This window comes from Dendropsophus ebraccatus, chromosome 11, assembly GCF_027789765.1.
Source record: "Dendropsophus ebraccatus isolate aDenEbr1 chromosome 11, aDenEbr1.pat, whole genome shotgun sequence".
NCBI classification, from domain to species: domain Eukaryota; kingdom Metazoa; phylum Chordata; class Amphibia; order Anura; family Hylidae; genus Dendropsophus; species Dendropsophus ebraccatus.
In genome coordinates, this window is record NC_091464.1 from 6,547,362 (window position 1) to 6,565,230 (window position 17,869).

The 17,869-nt window shown below is 43.6% G+C and overlaps 1 protein-coding gene across 9 annotated transcripts in view; it reads right to left on the reverse strand.

The window, feature by feature from the left end:
- The window catches only part of LOC138768002 (periphilin-1-like), a 94,025-nt gene that overhangs the window by 52,438 nt on the left and 23,718 nt on the right, over positions 1–17,869 (reverse strand). For 4 of the 9 annotated variants that reach the window (XM_069945970.1, XM_069945973.1, XM_069945979.1 and 1 more), the window contains exons 2-4: positions 8,627–8,737; positions 7,824–7,902; positions 14–72 (exon numbers count right to left, since the gene is read on the reverse strand). In XM_069945970.1, coding sequence (XP_069802071.1) covers positions 14–72; positions 7,824–7,902; positions 8,627–8,628 — 140 coding nt within the window. In that variant the 5' untranslated portion in view covers positions 8,629–8,737. Of the gene's footprint in view, positions 1–13; positions 73–7,823; positions 7,903–8,626; positions 8,738–9,373; positions 9,395–11,971; positions 12,027–16,653; positions 17,012–17,869 lie in introns of those variants that run through there. The other 5 variants (XM_069945975.1, XM_069945976.1, XM_069945974.1 and 2 more) reach the window with 4 other exon arrangements.

Here is a 17,869-nt window from a genome sequence, read left to right on the forward strand (position 1 = left end):
ACCCAGTCCCTACCTGTGTTCATGGTAGCCTCCTCTATATGGTCTGGAGCGGTGATTTCTAGGTGGAGGAATCTTTGCAAGAAACAAAAATAGCAATAAATTACTACAATTACTAAAGTATTATATTACTGTATCTAATTTGTAACTTGCTGCATCTAGAAGACAAAACAATATAAACAAACAAAAACAATAATATAATGACTACAGTGTATATTATGACTACAGTGTATAGCCAGGTCCTCCAGAAAGACAGGAAAATAGGTTTGTAGAAAATATAACTGTATTTATTTAATTAGAAGTAAATTATTCAATTGGAAGCAAATTATGAAGAAGGGTATTACAGAGTAAAATCAAACAATAGTTAAAAAACAGCTTAAAAGTACATGTTATAGCATGGTAGACTCTATGAATGCAAAATGATGGAAATAGATGAAAAAAATGGGAGAAAATGAAAAATTAAAAAATGAAAAATTAGAAAAAGGAAAAAAGGGGGAGGAAATGAAAAAATTAAAATTAAAAAAAGGAAATAAAAAGAATGAAAATAAATGAAAAATATAAAAAGAATAAAGATATATAAATATATATAATTATACATGAGTCCGTCCGATATGGAAATGTCCAAAGAATCAATTAAGAAAGGTAACAATGCTGATAAAATTTGCCAAACATTAGTTTTTAACGCGTATTCATACCCCGTGCTGTGGTTGTAGGCATAGAGTTGTAAGGAACGTCTGACAATTTAATTCAATAGCATATAGCAATAAAATGGTTAAATTCATAAGGCCAGTAGTTAATGGGTGTGAAGACAGATCGTTATAGCGCTGTAGCAGATCGTTATGGCGTGGTAGCAAACTATTTGGTAGCAGAGCATAATCAAAGTTGCAACAGACTGTAGTACACTGTAGTAGATTGCAGTTACTAGCGGAGCGGGAAGTGGGTAGAGTGTCAAGCAAATGGGTAAATAGCAGTTCAAATAAAACCTGTCTGGTGCTGGAAGCACCGCTCCCGACGCTGATGCTGAATGTCTCTGGTTCAATAAAAGATGCCTGATGCTGAAGGCACTGCTCACAGCTTTCGATGTTGGTGCTGAACGTCTCTGATGCTGACCGCCTCTGCTGCGCTTCTGTAGTGCTACTGTGACGTTCCGTGGGAGAATCCTTTCTGACTGCTGGCGCTGGACACCACTCACTTTTATCTCTGGCTGATGATGCGCATGCGTATTGGAACTTGTTGCCCGCTGGACCTCGTGGGGTTTTGGCGGTAAGTGTAAGGGTTTGTTAGTACAAGGGGTGCTGTATAGATTAGGGATGCACGATGCACCGAAATATCGATACTACTATCGGTATTTCGGGCAAAAATACGGTTCGGTACCAGGATTTCCTGGTATCGATACTTCATGTTAAGTTGCCTAATAACGCAGCTGAACATGAAGTATAGAGCAGAGAACACGGCGGGCGGCTAGCAGAGCGCCGGCCATGTTCTCTGAGTACAGCCCCCTGCCCCCTGGTGTCACCTCCTCCTCCGCCCGCCCCTTCCTCCGCTCACAGCAGTGATAAGCGATAGCCGTCACACAGCGATCGCATGTGCCGGCTATGTAACTGTGCAGATGCCGCTGTCACAACTGACAGCGGCATCTGACCCCTCCTGAGCAGCTCCAGAAGCAGTGAGGTCGGCTACTATCTAGCCGACCCCTGCTGCTAACTACCCGCAGCCTGTCACACCTCAGTCTCTTCTCCTTCCTGGAATGCAGCCGGAGTGAGGAGCTGCGTCTGGGAAACTGACCTGCCCGGCAGAGTAACCCTTTCCTGTCTGGGTGCTTCCAGACTGCCTTGCCTGCCTCTGTCTCCAGCTGCTACGAGTGTGAGTACTTATGCAGCATGGAGGAAGAGAGCGATGAGGGGGCAGTGAGACCGGTAGAGGCATCTTCATTAGCAGCTGACAGGAGCCGTGTGCAGTGGTCTGCCCGGCTCCCATAATCCCCCCTGCCCCAGCACAGGGCTCCTGTCAGTTCTGTAACTATGAGGCAGGGCAGTGTCGGGACACAGCAGAAAGAACAGGTAATAAATCACACTTCCTGTCTCTTCTGTGAGCAGTGCAGCAGAGGTGACAGGCTATCAGTCAGGGAGAGTGATCTGTGAGCCAATGAGGTGAAGGTCCTGTATCTCCTGCTCCTCATAAATAACACTGAGGAGTATACATCACCTGCTAAGTACATGACCCCTGCAGAGAAGCCATTAATATTTATTTTTCATGTAGGTTTTGCAGTACAAAACTGCCCAGCCTTACTTTGCTGTACACTGAATGGGGGGCCCCTACATGTAAATCCTGCAGTGGCAGTTAGAGTTGTTCCCATGAAGACATGTGTCCCTCAGGATCTGCTATGTATGTCCAGTTATTGCAGGTGCCATCTGGGACCAGTACAAAACATCTGATCCAGGGACCCCTCCAGCCTGGGTACAGCTGCCTCATCTGCTCCCTAACCACCTCTAGGGACCACAACCAGGCCAGAGCTCTCTACCCATTTTTCAGCCCCTCTTATCCTTAGAGATCCCCTGCCATTTTGTGCTCCCCTCCATGGAGCATCCTACTCCTTCCCCAAAGGCTCCTCCACCTCTTATTTCTACCTTGTGTCTCTCTGCTCCAGACCTCCCGTCACTTTGTGTCCCTTCCCTTTCAATATGGTCCCCAAACAGTCCCTGTGTTCTTTTTTTTCTGCTACTTTCCCAATCTGCTCCGACCATTTGTGTCCCCTTTGCTGTCTTCTACTCCATCCCTCAGACAAACCCCTACCACCTTACGACTCCTACTACCCCACCCACACAGTTATCTCGTACAATTTTATCACAAAGCTCACTTGCCATCTTGTGGACACACCTTGTCACCCCTAAGGGCCCTATTACACCAAAAGATATCCGTAATAGTGCAGACCTGAAGACCTTAACGGCGTAAAAACGGTTGGGGGGGGGTGTAGCTTTTTCTCATACTTAGGTATCGAATTGGTATTGGGTATCGAAATAAAAAAATCGAGTATTGGTATCGAACTCAAAATTTTGGTATCATGACAACACTAATAGATACTGTAAAATAGGATAAAAAACTGGGAACTTATTCAAAGCTGGATGCGTTTCAAAGACTTCTTGGCTTTTTCCTCAGCAGCTACTATTTTTATTTTTTTTATTTTATTTTTATAAAAATTTTTTTTTTTTTAATAGAAAAAAAAAAAGATTCATGTTTAAAATCATGTAGGATCAAGAACAGTACTTTTGAATTATTCCAAACAGAGGGGTGTATCCAGGAAGAATACATTTATACCAAATTTCAAGAGGGGGTATCCCCGAGAATGCTTCTAGGTCATCTAATGATGCTTACACTGGACCCGCTAAAATTTAGCCCCTTGCAAAAGATACCGCTTCTCCCTTGTCCATGATTTTTTTTCGCGTCTTATGCATCCAAAGCCTACCACTACAAAACGAATTAGTTCTTAACAATCTTTGATATTACCTACTAGCACTCCTCGAGAGGAGTGACTCAGACCATTTATCTATTGTGCTAGCTGGAGCAGTGCACCCAGCGGCCCCCAACACCTTACAATCCCTAACCACATTCATCCAACAAATTAAGCGGTCAAGGTCTTATTTTTGTGGGTGCCCCTTCCACACTTCCACTCAAGTTCGACTTGGTACAGCGAATGTCCCTATATTAGGGACCTTATCCACTCCACCTGCTGAATCTTCAAACTGCCGAGCTTTCCAACTCCCGTACCCTCATGAACCACAAGGGCTGAGAGTCAGATGCCCCGAATCTTACACCCTTCTGTGGCAGCTGAGGACCCCTGCCAAGAGTCCCCACCACCAACCAGATTATACTATTCATTCTGTGGGGCGCCCACCGCTATTTTCATTTTATTTCAATTGACCTGCTTAACCACAATTACTCAACCCATTCACCCTAAGAGGCCACTGACCACAATGCCCCAACCAGCACCCTGCTATCCATTATCTATTACTATATCTCCACCTAACCTACTTTTACTACTTAACCTTCATTTCACCATAAAACCCTAATTAATATTCATTACTTCTATGCATGGACAGGGATTGGCAGTCTCTCCGCCCCAATTTTACAATCTTGCTCAGCAGCTAATATTGGTATAGGAAATGGCCAATATTTAAGAGGGACAGTCGTCCTGTGATTGGACAGTTGATTAAAGGTGTGGACGGGATTCAGTCATGGGTATTCATTATAATAATTATATATTTATATATATATATATATATATATATATATATATATATATATATATATATATATATATATATATATACACACACACACACACACACACACACATATACTCCAATAGATGAAATCAAATGAGCTGAAAAATGTCATAGGGATAATCAATCTAAATACAAACACAGCGATTATATATAAAAAGCAAATACAAAGAATCTAGGTGCCTACAGAGTAATCATGAGCATGTATATAATCAGAACCATTGATATATTCATATACCCAAACATCAAAAGCAAAGAAAAGGAAAGGAGGAAGAGAGTATAATAAGGGTTAACAGAGATGGATGCTCTGACTGGAATTTGGACTTGATCGTAGAACGAGGGTAAGTGTGTGATATGGGCACAAGGGGATCAATGACAGAGTCCGTCATCGCGCTGATACAAAAGCTGGGGAAAAAACCATACTAAACATGTCTCTAAACCTACATATACCTCTCACACAGATACTCCTCCACCTTTCCAAATCTCTACACATAATCGGTTCAAACCACTCATCCAAGAATCCTATTATTTTTTAGAGGTCAACCGCACTCACGCCCCTCGATATATACCCACTTCAGCAAACTATCACACCAGAAGATTTCCACACAGTCCAAAACCATCTGCACTACCAATCCAGACCAAACTACCATCATCCACCGCAAACACGTCCGCACCAACCGACATACCATTCATCTCAGAGACCCACCACATCAACCAATCCCATGCATCAACAGTCAGGATTACAACCCACAGCCTCGAAAAACGACCACACACACAAACGACTCAGACCACACAGGATCACAACCCAAACTGAAAATAGGCAAGACGAAGTAATCGATAGCAACTCTGTCATCAATCTTAGTTCAGCACAACTCACTCCTCCTCAGCTTTCCCTTCTTAATAAGGATCTTAAATTTGCTCCAAATAACACTCTAAACAAATTCGACACTTTCGTTAGACTAGAAAAATACATCCGCAAACTGTGCCTGACCAAATATCATATCAAAAAACCTTCTTGAACGAAACATCAAACCAACAGATGAATACTTACATACCAATTGCGCAATCAAATCCAGTTTTTATCCCCGACAGGAGGCAGGGCAGGACATAATAGCCTTTAAAAAAGCAGTAGAAACTGACATTCGTAAATTACAGCCAAAAAACAAACATTTAAACCTAACCTATAAAGAAAGATTTGCAATAAAACAACTTCAAAGCAGTCTGAATATCACAATCCGTCCGGCTAATAAAGGCGGCAGTATCGTTATCCTAGACACAGCCAAATACAATGAAGAATGTCACAATCAACAGAAAGATACCACAGTCTACCAACCTAAAAAATAATAGGATTCTTGGATGAGTGGTTTGAACCGATTATGTGTAGAGATTTGGAAAGGTGGAGGAGTATCTGTGTGAGAGGTATATGTAGGTTTAGAGACATGTTTAGTATGGTTTTTTCCCCAGCTTTTGTATCAGCGCGATGACGGACTCTGTCATTGATCCCCTTGTGCCCATATCACACACTTACCCTCGTTCTACGATCAAGTCCAAATTCCAGTCAGTGCATCCATCTCTGTTAACCCTTATTATACTCTCTTCCTCCTTTCCTTTTCTTTGCTTTTGATGTTTGGGTATATGAATATATCAATGGTTCTGATTATATACATGCTCATGATTACTCTGTAGGCACCTAGATTCTTTGTATTTACTCGTTTTTATATATAATCGCTGTGTATGTTTTTAGATTGATTATCCCTATGACATTTTTCAGTTCATTTATTTTATTCCATCTATTTGAGGTTTTTTTTATATATATAATGAATACCCATGACTGAATCCTGTCCAGATTTTGGACTACACCTTTAAATCAACTGTCCAATAACAGGACGACTGTCCCTTTAAATATTGGCCATTTCCTATACCAATATTAGCTGCTGAGGAAAATGCCAAGAAGGCTTTGAAACGCGTCCAGCTTTTAATAAGTTCCCAGATTTTTATCCTATTTTACAGTATCTATACAGCACCCCTTGTACTAACAAACTATTGCACTTACCGCCAAAACCCCATGAGCGGGCAACAAGTTCCAATACGCATGCGCATCATCAGCCAGAGATAAAAGAGTGGTGTCCAGCGCCAGCAGTCAGAAAGGATTCTCTTACAACTTTGATTATGCTCTGCTACCAAATAATTTGCTACAACGCCATAATGATCTGCTACACCCATTTACTTCTGGCCTTATGAATTTAACCATTTTATTTCTAAATGCTATTAAATGAAATTGTCAGACGTTCCTTACAACTCTATGCCTACAACCACAGCACGGGGTCTTTGGGAAATTTTATCTGCATTGTTACCTTTCTTAATTGATTCTTCGGACAATTCCATATCGGACGGACTCATTTATTCTTTATTTTTATATTTCTTTTTTTTTTTTATTATTATTATTTTTATTTCCATTTTTTATTTCCTCCCCCTTTTTTCCATTTTTCATTTTCTCCCATTTTTTTTCATCTATTTCCATCATTTTGCATTCATAGAGTCTAACATGCTATAACGTACTTTTAAGCTGGTTTTTAACTATTGTTTGATTTTACTCTGATACCCTTCTTCATAATTTGCTTCCAATTGAATAATTTACTTCTAATTGAATAAATACAGTTATATTTTCTACAAACCTATTTTCCTGTCTTTCTGGAGGACCTGGCTATACATTTCTTCTGTCTATTTATGTCTCCTAGGGTATAGGAGCCCCTTCAGGTTAACCTCGTCAGACGCGACTACACAGTTGATCTCACACATATTTTGTTTTCTAACTTTCATATCTTACCATATTAAGGATCTCTTGGTGGTCGCTCCCCTCAAAATGCATGTTATTGTTGGTGAGCAGTGCTGTACGGGCGAGGTTTCACAGATAAGCGGCATCATCGAAATGGGCCGAACTAGAGACATAGGCCCCACCCCCTCTGTGATAGCCAGATCAGAAAGGGGCGGTGCCTAGGCCTCTAGGATGGACCACTCCATGACACTGCGAAGCAGGCAGGGCTTAGGTGCCGATGAAGTCATGGAGGGGACAAGGCCTACAGGTCCAATGTAGGCGGGGATATGGGGAATGGCGGCCGTGAAGCCCCGTCCATAAGGCAGCGTTCCACCAACAGCAACATGAGTTTTTGAGGGGAGAGACCACCAAGAAATACTTTCTATGGTAAGATATGAAATGTCCAGACTATAAGCTTAAGAATGGTGCGGAGAAATCCTGATATGGAGAGTGGAGACAGTATCATTTTAAAAACAGATCCATTAAAAAGAAAGCAAAAACGCAGTGTGAATCTAGCCTAAGACTTCAATTGGTGAAGAGACCACTTCAACTCCATTTCTCCATTTTTAGTGTATATTCACAGAAGTCGGATACACTGTGGATTTTGTTTTCCGTAATGAAGTGAACTGGGAAAATCCACAGAAAAATTAATGTCAATTTTACAGGCATGTCTTACCGTAAGACCATTCTTCTTTCACCTGTAAATTAACCAATGTAGCAAGAACACTTACATCCCTCTGGTGGTGTCCACGATGCCATCCTCTGTCTCCTGCACTGTGATACATTTCTTCTGGACCAGGCCAGTGTGCCCTGCACAAAATAAAATAGAAAATTTTCACGTCATATGGTTGGGGGGGGGGGGGTGAGACCCTCACCAACGGGTGCTTGGCTGAGCAAGTCTCTCCTCCACAATTATAGTAAGGGTGTGTTCCCACTTTGGTATTTGCACGGAATTAGACATTTCAATTCTTCGGGCAAACGGTGGATTGAGCTTGAGAATATAATCAAATTAGACAGGCGGAACTGCGCGGCCTCCGCATGAAATTTCCATGCAAGTTCCGTAGTGGGAACATACCCTAAGGGCCCTATTACACTGATTACACTGGCCCATCGGCATCAGGACTTCCCGCTCACCCAATCAGTGTGCTGTGGCAGCGCGATGATTGGCTGGGCAGGACATCCAGACGCCAGGGGCCCCCGAAGCAAGGTGGAGCAGGTACAGTATGCTCCAGCCAGCGGGGGGTTAACTGGGCGGTCTCTTTACATACATATGTCATCTCATAAAAACTACAGGTAATGGTAACATTTAATGGAAAAAAAAAATCAAGTGTTTAATTACTAAGGGCACTTGGTCCCATACAAAACAAGCCATCTTATGTTTCTACTACTGTAAATTAGAATATGCAAAACAGAGGTCCGTGGAGCCTCAGTTACGAGTCTCAAAACACGGGAATAAATTACAATCACCAACACCTCAGAAGATAGGACATTGTGCACAGAGCCATATTTACTGTTTATAGTAATCAATGCATACATGTTCAGCAGTACTCCAGCAGTCAGGATCCCACAGTCAATGCTCTTCACCAATGTCTATGAATAAGGGGTCAAAGAAGCAACAACCATTTCTCCTTTATGGCATCCGGAGCTGCGGAAAAAAACAAAATGACATAAGAGCAGTGGTGGAAATAAGAACATTAATATATAGCCCTGTAAGCTTATGGTCCATTGTAGGAAGACTATTTGAGGGGCTTATAATGGTATTACTCCCTACATATTCCTGCATGTAGTCCCTTATAAGCGATAGCCAGCGTGGACGAAGGACAGGGGATGTCAAACTAACCCAATGTTTTTATGAACAGGCAAGTAAAAGCCTGTAGTGCTGGGACCATCACTTTTGTTCTCATCTCCTTGATCTGGCAGCTGGCCGAAGCCGAACCCGTGCACCCTCTCCTTTCATTTTGGGATCCTCTCACATTTCAGCAAGAGGTGAGCTGACTACCACTATCATTTTGTTGTTAATGTTATTTTACCCGTCCCCTCCCAGCGCTGCTTACAGATCTGGCCCCTCCCAGTGCTGGCCTTTAGCAGCATCTGCTGCTACAACATCGCCCCTCTGAAGGATTGCCCGCTCAGCCAATCAATGTTTGAACTCCACACTGTATTAAGGCCATCAGTTAAAGGGGTACTCCAGTATGAGAAAATTGTATATAAATGAGACTTTAATGAGACTTTAAAAAACTTTATAACTTTCTAATATAATGTTATTAGCAATAGTCCTCACTTTATTTGCTTTTCTAGCTTTTCACCACTGACAGGAAATGGAAAGACTACAAGTTTTGACCCCCAGCTTCTCTTCCTCGTGTCAACTCTGATGTCACAGGAGGCTTGGCTGGATCTCCCAGCCGAGACAGTCACCAATTCACCATCTCTGACCAGCCCCTCCAGCCTACACCTGAGCAGCAAGGAGTGACAGAATTAGCTGCTGCAACTTCACTCATGGAGTGCACACAAGTCTGCATTGAAATTAGGGCTAAGTTCACACATGTTGGAGTTTCATTGCAGCGTCTTCACAAAAATGATGCAGTAACACAATTAAAAAATGCTAAACTGTACAGAGCATCAGAGCCGGCACTGACGATCCAACCTGGACAAAAAACAAGACATAATCAGTATATTCCATGTAAAATAATATCGGCTAAAGTCCTTATTGTGGGGCTCAACTTCAAAGATAAAAGATGCTTGACCATAATACGTGTGTGGAGATGAAAAGAAAAAAAGGCTAAAATTTAATTTAAAAAGATCATTAGTTTATTCTAATATCAGCATTACAGGTAGAGAATACAGCGTGCTGTGTGGTGTTACAGGTAGAGAATACAGCGTGCTGTGTGGTGTTACAGGTAGAGAATACAGCGTGCTGTGTGGTGTTACAGGTAGAGAATACAGCGTGCTGTGTGGTGTTACAGGTAGAGAATACAGCGTGCTGTGTGGTGTTACAGGTAGAGAATACAGCGTGCTGTGTGGTGTTACAGGTAGAGAATACAGCGTGCTGTGTGGTGTTACAGGTAGAGAATACAGCGTGCTGTGTGGTGTTACAGGTAGAGAATACAGCGTGCTGTGTGGTGTTACAGGTAGTAACAGTGCGCTGTGTGGTGTTACAGGTAGAGAATACAGCGTGCTGTGTGGTGTTACAGGTAGAGAATACAGCGTTCTGTGTGGTGTTACAGGTAGAGAATACAGCGTGCTGTGTGGTGTTACAGGTAGAGAATACAGCGTTCTGTGTGGTGTTACAGGTAGAGAATACAGCGTTCTGTGTGGTGTTACAGGTAGAGAATACAGCGTTCTGTGTGGTGTTACAGGTAGAGAATACAGCGTTCTGTGTGGTGTTACAGGTAGAGAATACAGCGTGCTGTGTGGTGTTACAGGTAGAGAATACAGTGCTGTGTGGTGTTACAGGTAGAGAATACAGCGTGCTGTGTGGTGTTACAGGTAGAGAATACAGCGTGCTGTGTGGTGTTACAGGTAGAGAATACAGCGTGCTGTGTGGTGTTACAGGTAGAGAATACAGCGTGCTGTGTGGTGTTACAGGTAGAGAATACAGCGTGCTGTGTGGTGTTACAGGTAGAGAATACAGCGTGCTGTGTGGTGTTACAGGTAGAGAATACAGCGCTGTGTGGTGTTACAGGTAGAGAATACAGCGTGCTGTGTGGTGTTACAGGTAGAGAATACAGCGTGCTGTGTGGTGTTACAGGTAGTAACAGTGCGCTGTGTGGTGTTACAGGTAGAGAATACAGCGTGCTGTGTGGTGTTACAGGTAGAGAATACAGCGTTCTGTGTGGTGTTACAGGTAGAGAATACAGCGTTCTGTGTGGTGTTACAGGTAGAGAATACAGCGTTCTGTGTGGTGTTACAGATAGAGAATACAGCATACTGTGTGGTGTTACAGGTAGAGAATACAGCGTTCTGTGTGGTGTTACAGGTAGAGAATACAGTGCTGTGTGGTGTTACAGGTAGTAACAGTGTGCTGTGTGGTGTTACAGGTAGAGAATACAGCGTGCTGTGTGGTGTTACAGGTAGAGAATACAGCGTGCTGTGTGATGTTACAGGTAGAGAATACAGTGCTGTGTGGTGTTACAGGTAGAGAATACAGCGTGCTGTGTGGTGTTACAGGTAGAGAATACAGTGCTGTGTGGTGTTACAGGTAGAGAATACAGCGTGCTGTGTGGTGTTACAGGTAGAGAATACAGCGTGCTGTGTGGTGTTACAGGTAGAGAATACAGCGTGCTGTGTGGTGTTACAGGTAGTAACAGTGCGCTGTGTGGTGTTACAGGTAGAGAATACAGTGCTGTGTAGGCAAGAACACAATGACATGATGCAGGACTGCAATTAATTCAGTAACACAATGAAACTGCAATGTGTGAACACAGCCTAGAAGTTCTGCAACAGCTTTGGGCAGGGAATGGGCAGGATGGAGGACTGAGGGAAAGAAATGCATTCTGGAACTTGTAGTACCATGTACAACTGCTTAACCAGGAAGTTCAGCCACAAAATACAGAACTAAGACCCCCAAAATGAATGAATTTTTGGTAGTTTCAGAACTGGGCTCGACTGGTAAGCAATGCTATATGTTTCTGCAGCTGATTTACTTTTTTACCTTTAGCTGGAGTACCCCTTTAGCTAGGAAGCCTAATGAAGACAACAACCCTCGCTCACATTCCCTATTAAGCTGTATAAGCATCACAGACATAGAAGCCAATCTAAATGGCTGCAATATACAAGTTGAAATGTCTGCATTTTCCAATGCATAATGAACTGATCTCTCCAGGGACCACATTTTTAAAGGTGGTGCCTATTAGGACCACCCCTTTCACAACTAGATTACCTATGCCATAAAGGTATGAAATGGGCACCTGCGACCAGACGTCCCATGCAGTACCCTGTATGAACAAGAGGGAAAAAGCATAGGGTATATGAGTGAGGCGCACACCTGAGCTGATCATAAAATAGCTTTATTAACACCGACTACAAAAATGAAAAACATTAAAACCACTATACGGCAACCTCCTATGATGCAGGAGAGTGCTCACTGCTACACCCAAGCTGGATAAGCGAAAATGGGACTAAACAAAAATATAATTAACAAATGATAACAAACGATTTGACAAACGGTTAAAAAAAATCAAGTCTTTCTGTACTTATTGGCTGTTGTATTATGTCTTGCAGGAAGTGGTGTACCCTTTCCAGTCTGACAAAGTACTCTCTGCTTGTCACCTCTGCTCATGTCATGTTTGTTTTTTTTTTTTTTTTTTTTATTCTTTCTTTCTCAGAAAAATTGGGATGATTAAACTTTTATTATGGGATGGATATTTTTAAATATTTTTGTAGTCTAAGAGACTATAATGCAGTACCTATGCCATTTTTTTTTTTTTTAACTAGTTGCCCAGTTCCCACCAACTGCAAATAGGACCACTCTATGCACTGGAGGAGGGCCCAACAACACCAGTGTACAGACATCCCCTCCTCTCGGTGACACAGCCAGACTTGTCTCAGGAGGAGGCCGGTCAGTGAAGGGACGGGAAGAACTTTGTACATCATTAAACTAAAACTTACTTGTTTCCTATCCACAGGATAGTGGACAAGTGAGGGATTGTTAGGGTTCGACCTCCATGCCCCCCGGCAGTCTCCAGATCAGCCCCTGGCTCCTTTATTTTTTAATAGAGCTGCAGGTCAGCATGTGACCCGCAGCTTTATTTATTCTTTATGGAGCTGCTGGGGAAAGCAGAGTAAAGCACTCAACTCTTTCAATAGAGCTCCATAGAGAATAAATAGAAATGCGGGTCACATGCTCTATTCAAAATAAGGGAGCCAGAGGCCACGGAGGTCCATGGATAGAGGCGGAGATGCGTGCGGCCACGAGCAGGGAAAAGCTGGGGAATCCGCGTGCAGGTGATCTGCCCGGGTTTCGTAGCATGCACATTCCCCGAGGCTGTGCGTGTGTGCACTATGGCTACAACAGGCTGTGTGTGTGCGCGCGCACCATTATGGCTTCAGCAGGCTGTATGTGTGCAAGCTACCAATGTAGCAGGCTGTGTATGTGTGCATGTGCTATGGCTGTAGCAGGCTGTGTGTGTTAGAAAGAGCGGTAGAAATTAAAGGGTTATTCTAGGCAAAAGTGAAAAATCCAAGGGGGGGGGGGGGGGGGGGGGGGGGGGGGGGGGGCAGGAAAGTGGGATCTTAATAAAGAAGTCAGTTTTACCCGTGCTCCTTATCCTGTGATGTCACAACCCTACTCAGAAATGCCCGCTCAGCCAATCAGTGAGTGAGGCGGGTCACACCTGCAGCCACTGATTGGCTGAGCGGGTAGTTCCTGTGGGGTCATGATGATTCAGGAGCGCAGACATTGACAGAGCTGATAAATCTGGGCCTATGGCTGACCCCTATCGCTATATGTGATCACTATGGCTGACTCCTCTATATCACAGGGATCTGGCATTGTTAGCAGTGTTTCTTTGTGTATGGTGAATATTTAGTTAGAAACACAGTAGGTTGTCAGCAGAAAAGAGCACCTGCTCCATCTGGTCTAGTTCTGAGTTGTTCAGGACATGGAGGCTGGAGACTGGCTGCATCCACTGCACACACACAGAGGAGAATCTGCTTTATATCTTTCCTTATTCTCTCAGAAGTCGCCCCAGGATCACGTAGGACATAACACTGAAGCTGCTGAGCCACATTTACTTTACACTAGTTGGACAAATAAGTCCCCGGGTGTCTGACTGGCCATTTACAAAGGAGCTGGAGTGGGTTCTGATAAAATTCAGGAGTCAGAGCTGCGGCTTAGCAACTCTACAGCCCTTATGACATCATCCGGACTAAAGGAAAATGCCTTCCGGCAGGGGTCCCAGGGCCAGTCACGGGGCATATTTCCCCCTGATTTTTAAATGGCCGAACTTCTCCTTAAAAAATCATCAGCTGCACATTGATACGTATAATAGCTAATGCGTAGCTGATGCAAGGTTAAAGAAAAAAAAAATAAAGATGTATACTTACCCATCCACATTCTCCACATGTTCACCTTCCGAACCTGTCTCTGAAGTGACAAGCCGCTCAGCCACTCACTGGCCACGGCGCTGTTCCACCTTAGCGGCCTGTCAGTTCAGAGATGGGACCAGAATTGTGAGCTGCAGCACAGTGGGTAAGGAATCCCACAGACAAGTCTGGAGGACACCGGGGGAGCGAGGGCGGCAAATAAGTATGAGTCTTAAATATTATACACCTTTAAAGCAAGAGCTGCACTGACATCACCAATCAAAAATAAAATATTTTTTTTTTATATCTATCTATATCCCTTACTTCACAATAATCAAACCATGTAATAGGATATTGGGCATAATAAGACCATTAAGGTCGCAAGTCACTCTTCTGTACTTGCTGCAGTTTAACATATGTTTACCAAAATAGCTTTACCAACAGTCTGTAGTCTGAGTAGGTGTTAGAAAAATCATCAAGATGTCTTCCTAGCCTACACCCATATTATTCAAAAAAGGATGGGTTACAGACATTCAGTGTCTATTAAAGGGAACCCGTCAGCCCAATATAACCACTGGTAATAATAAAAGCAGTGGTAAAAATATGTTTCCTGACATTTGCCTCTGAATGCAGCCCAATGCATACATAAAAGGATGTAAAAGCAGCGCTCACTGATCGCCTCCTAAAAATACAGTATTCACTGCAGCCAGGATAGGACATCGGCTCCCTGAAATCTTAGTAGCCAATTCCACGGAGCGATAATTGGCCGAATCGATTATCGTTCGGTGGAATAGAGAAAACAATCAGCCGATGATCGTGTCATCGGCTGATCCGTTTATTTAGGACCAAACCTAAAATCATCGATCACACACCGCGCTTCACTGCGTGGAATCGCGATGCGCGGCGGGCGACTGACGATTCAACAGCATACATTACCTAGCAGGGCTTCTCCTCTGCTCAGTCTTCATCCCGGTCCCACGTGCAGCAGCAGCTTCAGTGCCGCCTGACTGAGCTTTTAGACTGCTCAGTCAATCACAGGCTGGGACCGCTGCGGCCAGTGATTGGCTGAGCGGTCTGACAGCTCAGTCAGGCCACCGCGGAGGTGATGCTGCGGGCGGGACCAGGATAAAGACGGAGCAGAGGAGAAGCCCTACTAGGTAATGTATGCTGCAAGGGCATCGGTAGCGACGTCCCTGCAGCCCTCGCTAAACGATCATTGGGCCGTGGAAACGGCCCAGTAAACGAGCGAGGATCTAGCAGATCGGCCCGTGGAATAGGGCCCTTACACACAGGCCAGGATTCTAAGCAGTACATCCTCCGCTAAGCACCCCATCACAGCAGTGACATCCCCCCCAGCCAATCACTGACAAATGAGACTGCATTGCAGCCAGCCATTTGCTGAGGACACTGGGGGAGCGTGGACAAGTATAGCGTCTTTATTATTTTCCATCAGCTGTGGACCGTGCCTCACCAATTACATGGAGCGATGATCAGTCAAGCAGCCAATGATTTTTTAACATATTGAAAGACAAAAATCAGGCAGAAAGCGAACAATTGTAGCTCCTCAGCTGATTGTTGGCAATATCTGTCCAGTTCAGCATATAATCGCCCTGAGTAATAGAGCCATAACAGTACGGTTGGGTCATAATGTTCAGTCAATATGAGTCAGTCCTTTAAAGGAGTTCCTGCTCATGTACATACATTGCATAGTGCACCACTCTGATACCATAGAGCACTTTGCAAAAAGCCTGGTATAACTGCAGCCACAAGTCGGCATGCAGTCTATTGTAACCACCACAAATCGATACAGTCTAGTGTAACCTCAACCAAAAAAATTGGCACACAGTCTAGTGTAACCGCAGCCACCAATCGGCACAGTCTACAGTCATGGCCAAAAGTTTTGAGAATGACCCAAATATTATATTTTCACATGATCTGCTGCCCTCTGGTTTTTATGTGTGTTTGTCTGATGTTTTTATCACATACTCATAATATGATTGCAATTATATTTCTGTAACAAAAGCTTATAGTGACAGTTAGTATGAGTTACTGCAGCAAGTCAATATTTGCAGTGTTGACCCTTCTTCAGGACCTCTGCAATTCTCCCCGGCTGCTCTCAATCAACTTCTGGACCAAATCCTGACTGATAGCAGTCCATTCTTGCACAATCAATGCTTGCATTTTGTCAGAATTTGTTGGTTTTTGTTTGTCCACCCGTCTCTTGATGATTGACCACAAGTTCTCAATGGGATTAAGATCTGGGGAGTTTCCAGGCCATGGACTCAAAATCTCTGTGTTTTGTTCCCTGAGCCATTTAGTTATCACCTTTGCTTTATGGCAAGGTGCTCCATCATGCTGGAAAAGGCATTGTTGATCACCAAACTGCTTTTGGAGGACATTCTGGTCCCATTCTTTATTCATGGCTGTGTTTTTAGGCAGACAGAGAGCAGATTCCCTTGGCTGAGAAACAACCCCACACATGAATGGTTTCAGGATGCTTTACAGTTGGCATGAGACAAGACTGGTGGAAGCGCTCACCTCATCTTCTCCGAATAAGCTGTTTTCCAGATGTCCCAAACAATCGGAAAGGGGATTCATCAGAGAAAATTACTTTACCCCAGTCCTCAGCAGTCGACTCCCTGTACCTTTTGCAGAATATCAGTCTATCCCTGATGTTTTTTCTGGAGAGAAGTGGCTTCTTTGCTGCCCTCCTTGAGACCAGGCCTTGCTCCAAGAGTCTCTGCCTCACAGTGCGTACAGATGCACTCACACCTGCCTGCTGCCATTCCTGAGCAAGCTCTGCACTGCTGGTAGACCCATCCCACAGCTGAAACACTTTTAAGAGACGGTCCTGGCGCTTGGTCTTTCTTGGAGATCAGCAATGAAGCAATCACTGAAACGATGTTAGCTGGTCCTTTTAAGGCAGGGCTGCAATGATGTTGAAATGTGTTTTGGGGGATAAAGTTCATTTTCTAGGCAAATATTAACTTTGCAAGTAATTGCTGTTAAGCTGATCACTCTTTATAAGATTCTGGAGTATATGCAAATTGCCATTTTAAAAACTGAAGCAGTAGACTTTGTAAAAATTAATATTTGTATCATTCTCAAAACTTTTGGCCATGACTGTAGTAAAACCACAGCCACCAATCGGCACACAGTCTAGTATAACCACAGTCAGCATAAGAGCAGATACTGAGAATTACAGCCGGCACAGGACGATAAGCGGTTACACCCAGGGCAGTACACACTACAGCAGAAATGTGTGGAGGACAGTAAATCTATTTCAGTGGGGGAGGGAGAGGAGCAGACTGCAGACACTGTTTACAGTGGAGGACACAGAATAGCTTACTGTATGTGGTGGCTAGGAAGAAGCTATAAGGACCCTATTACACCAACAGCCCAGGAATGGATTTGAAAAGGAGGAGGAATCTCAGTCTTTCCTTTTTGACCTGTTGTCTGTTTATAGTCCAATTCTTGCTCTGTCAGATATGTGTGGTGTTATAGGGCCCTTAGAGATGTGCCAAGGACAGGGTGACTGTGCTTAGACTGGGGAGTGAATGTACCTGACTATACAAAGGATTCTGAGACTAGGCATACACTGCAGGAGTGAGGATGAACCAACATAACATACAAAAAGTTTGAACAGTAAGCAGAAAATGTACCCTGTGCTATGTTAAAAGTATTTTTATTTTATAAGGTATGCTGCAAGGTTTACGCCTCCTAAAGGAGAAGTCCGGCTAATTTTTAATATGTT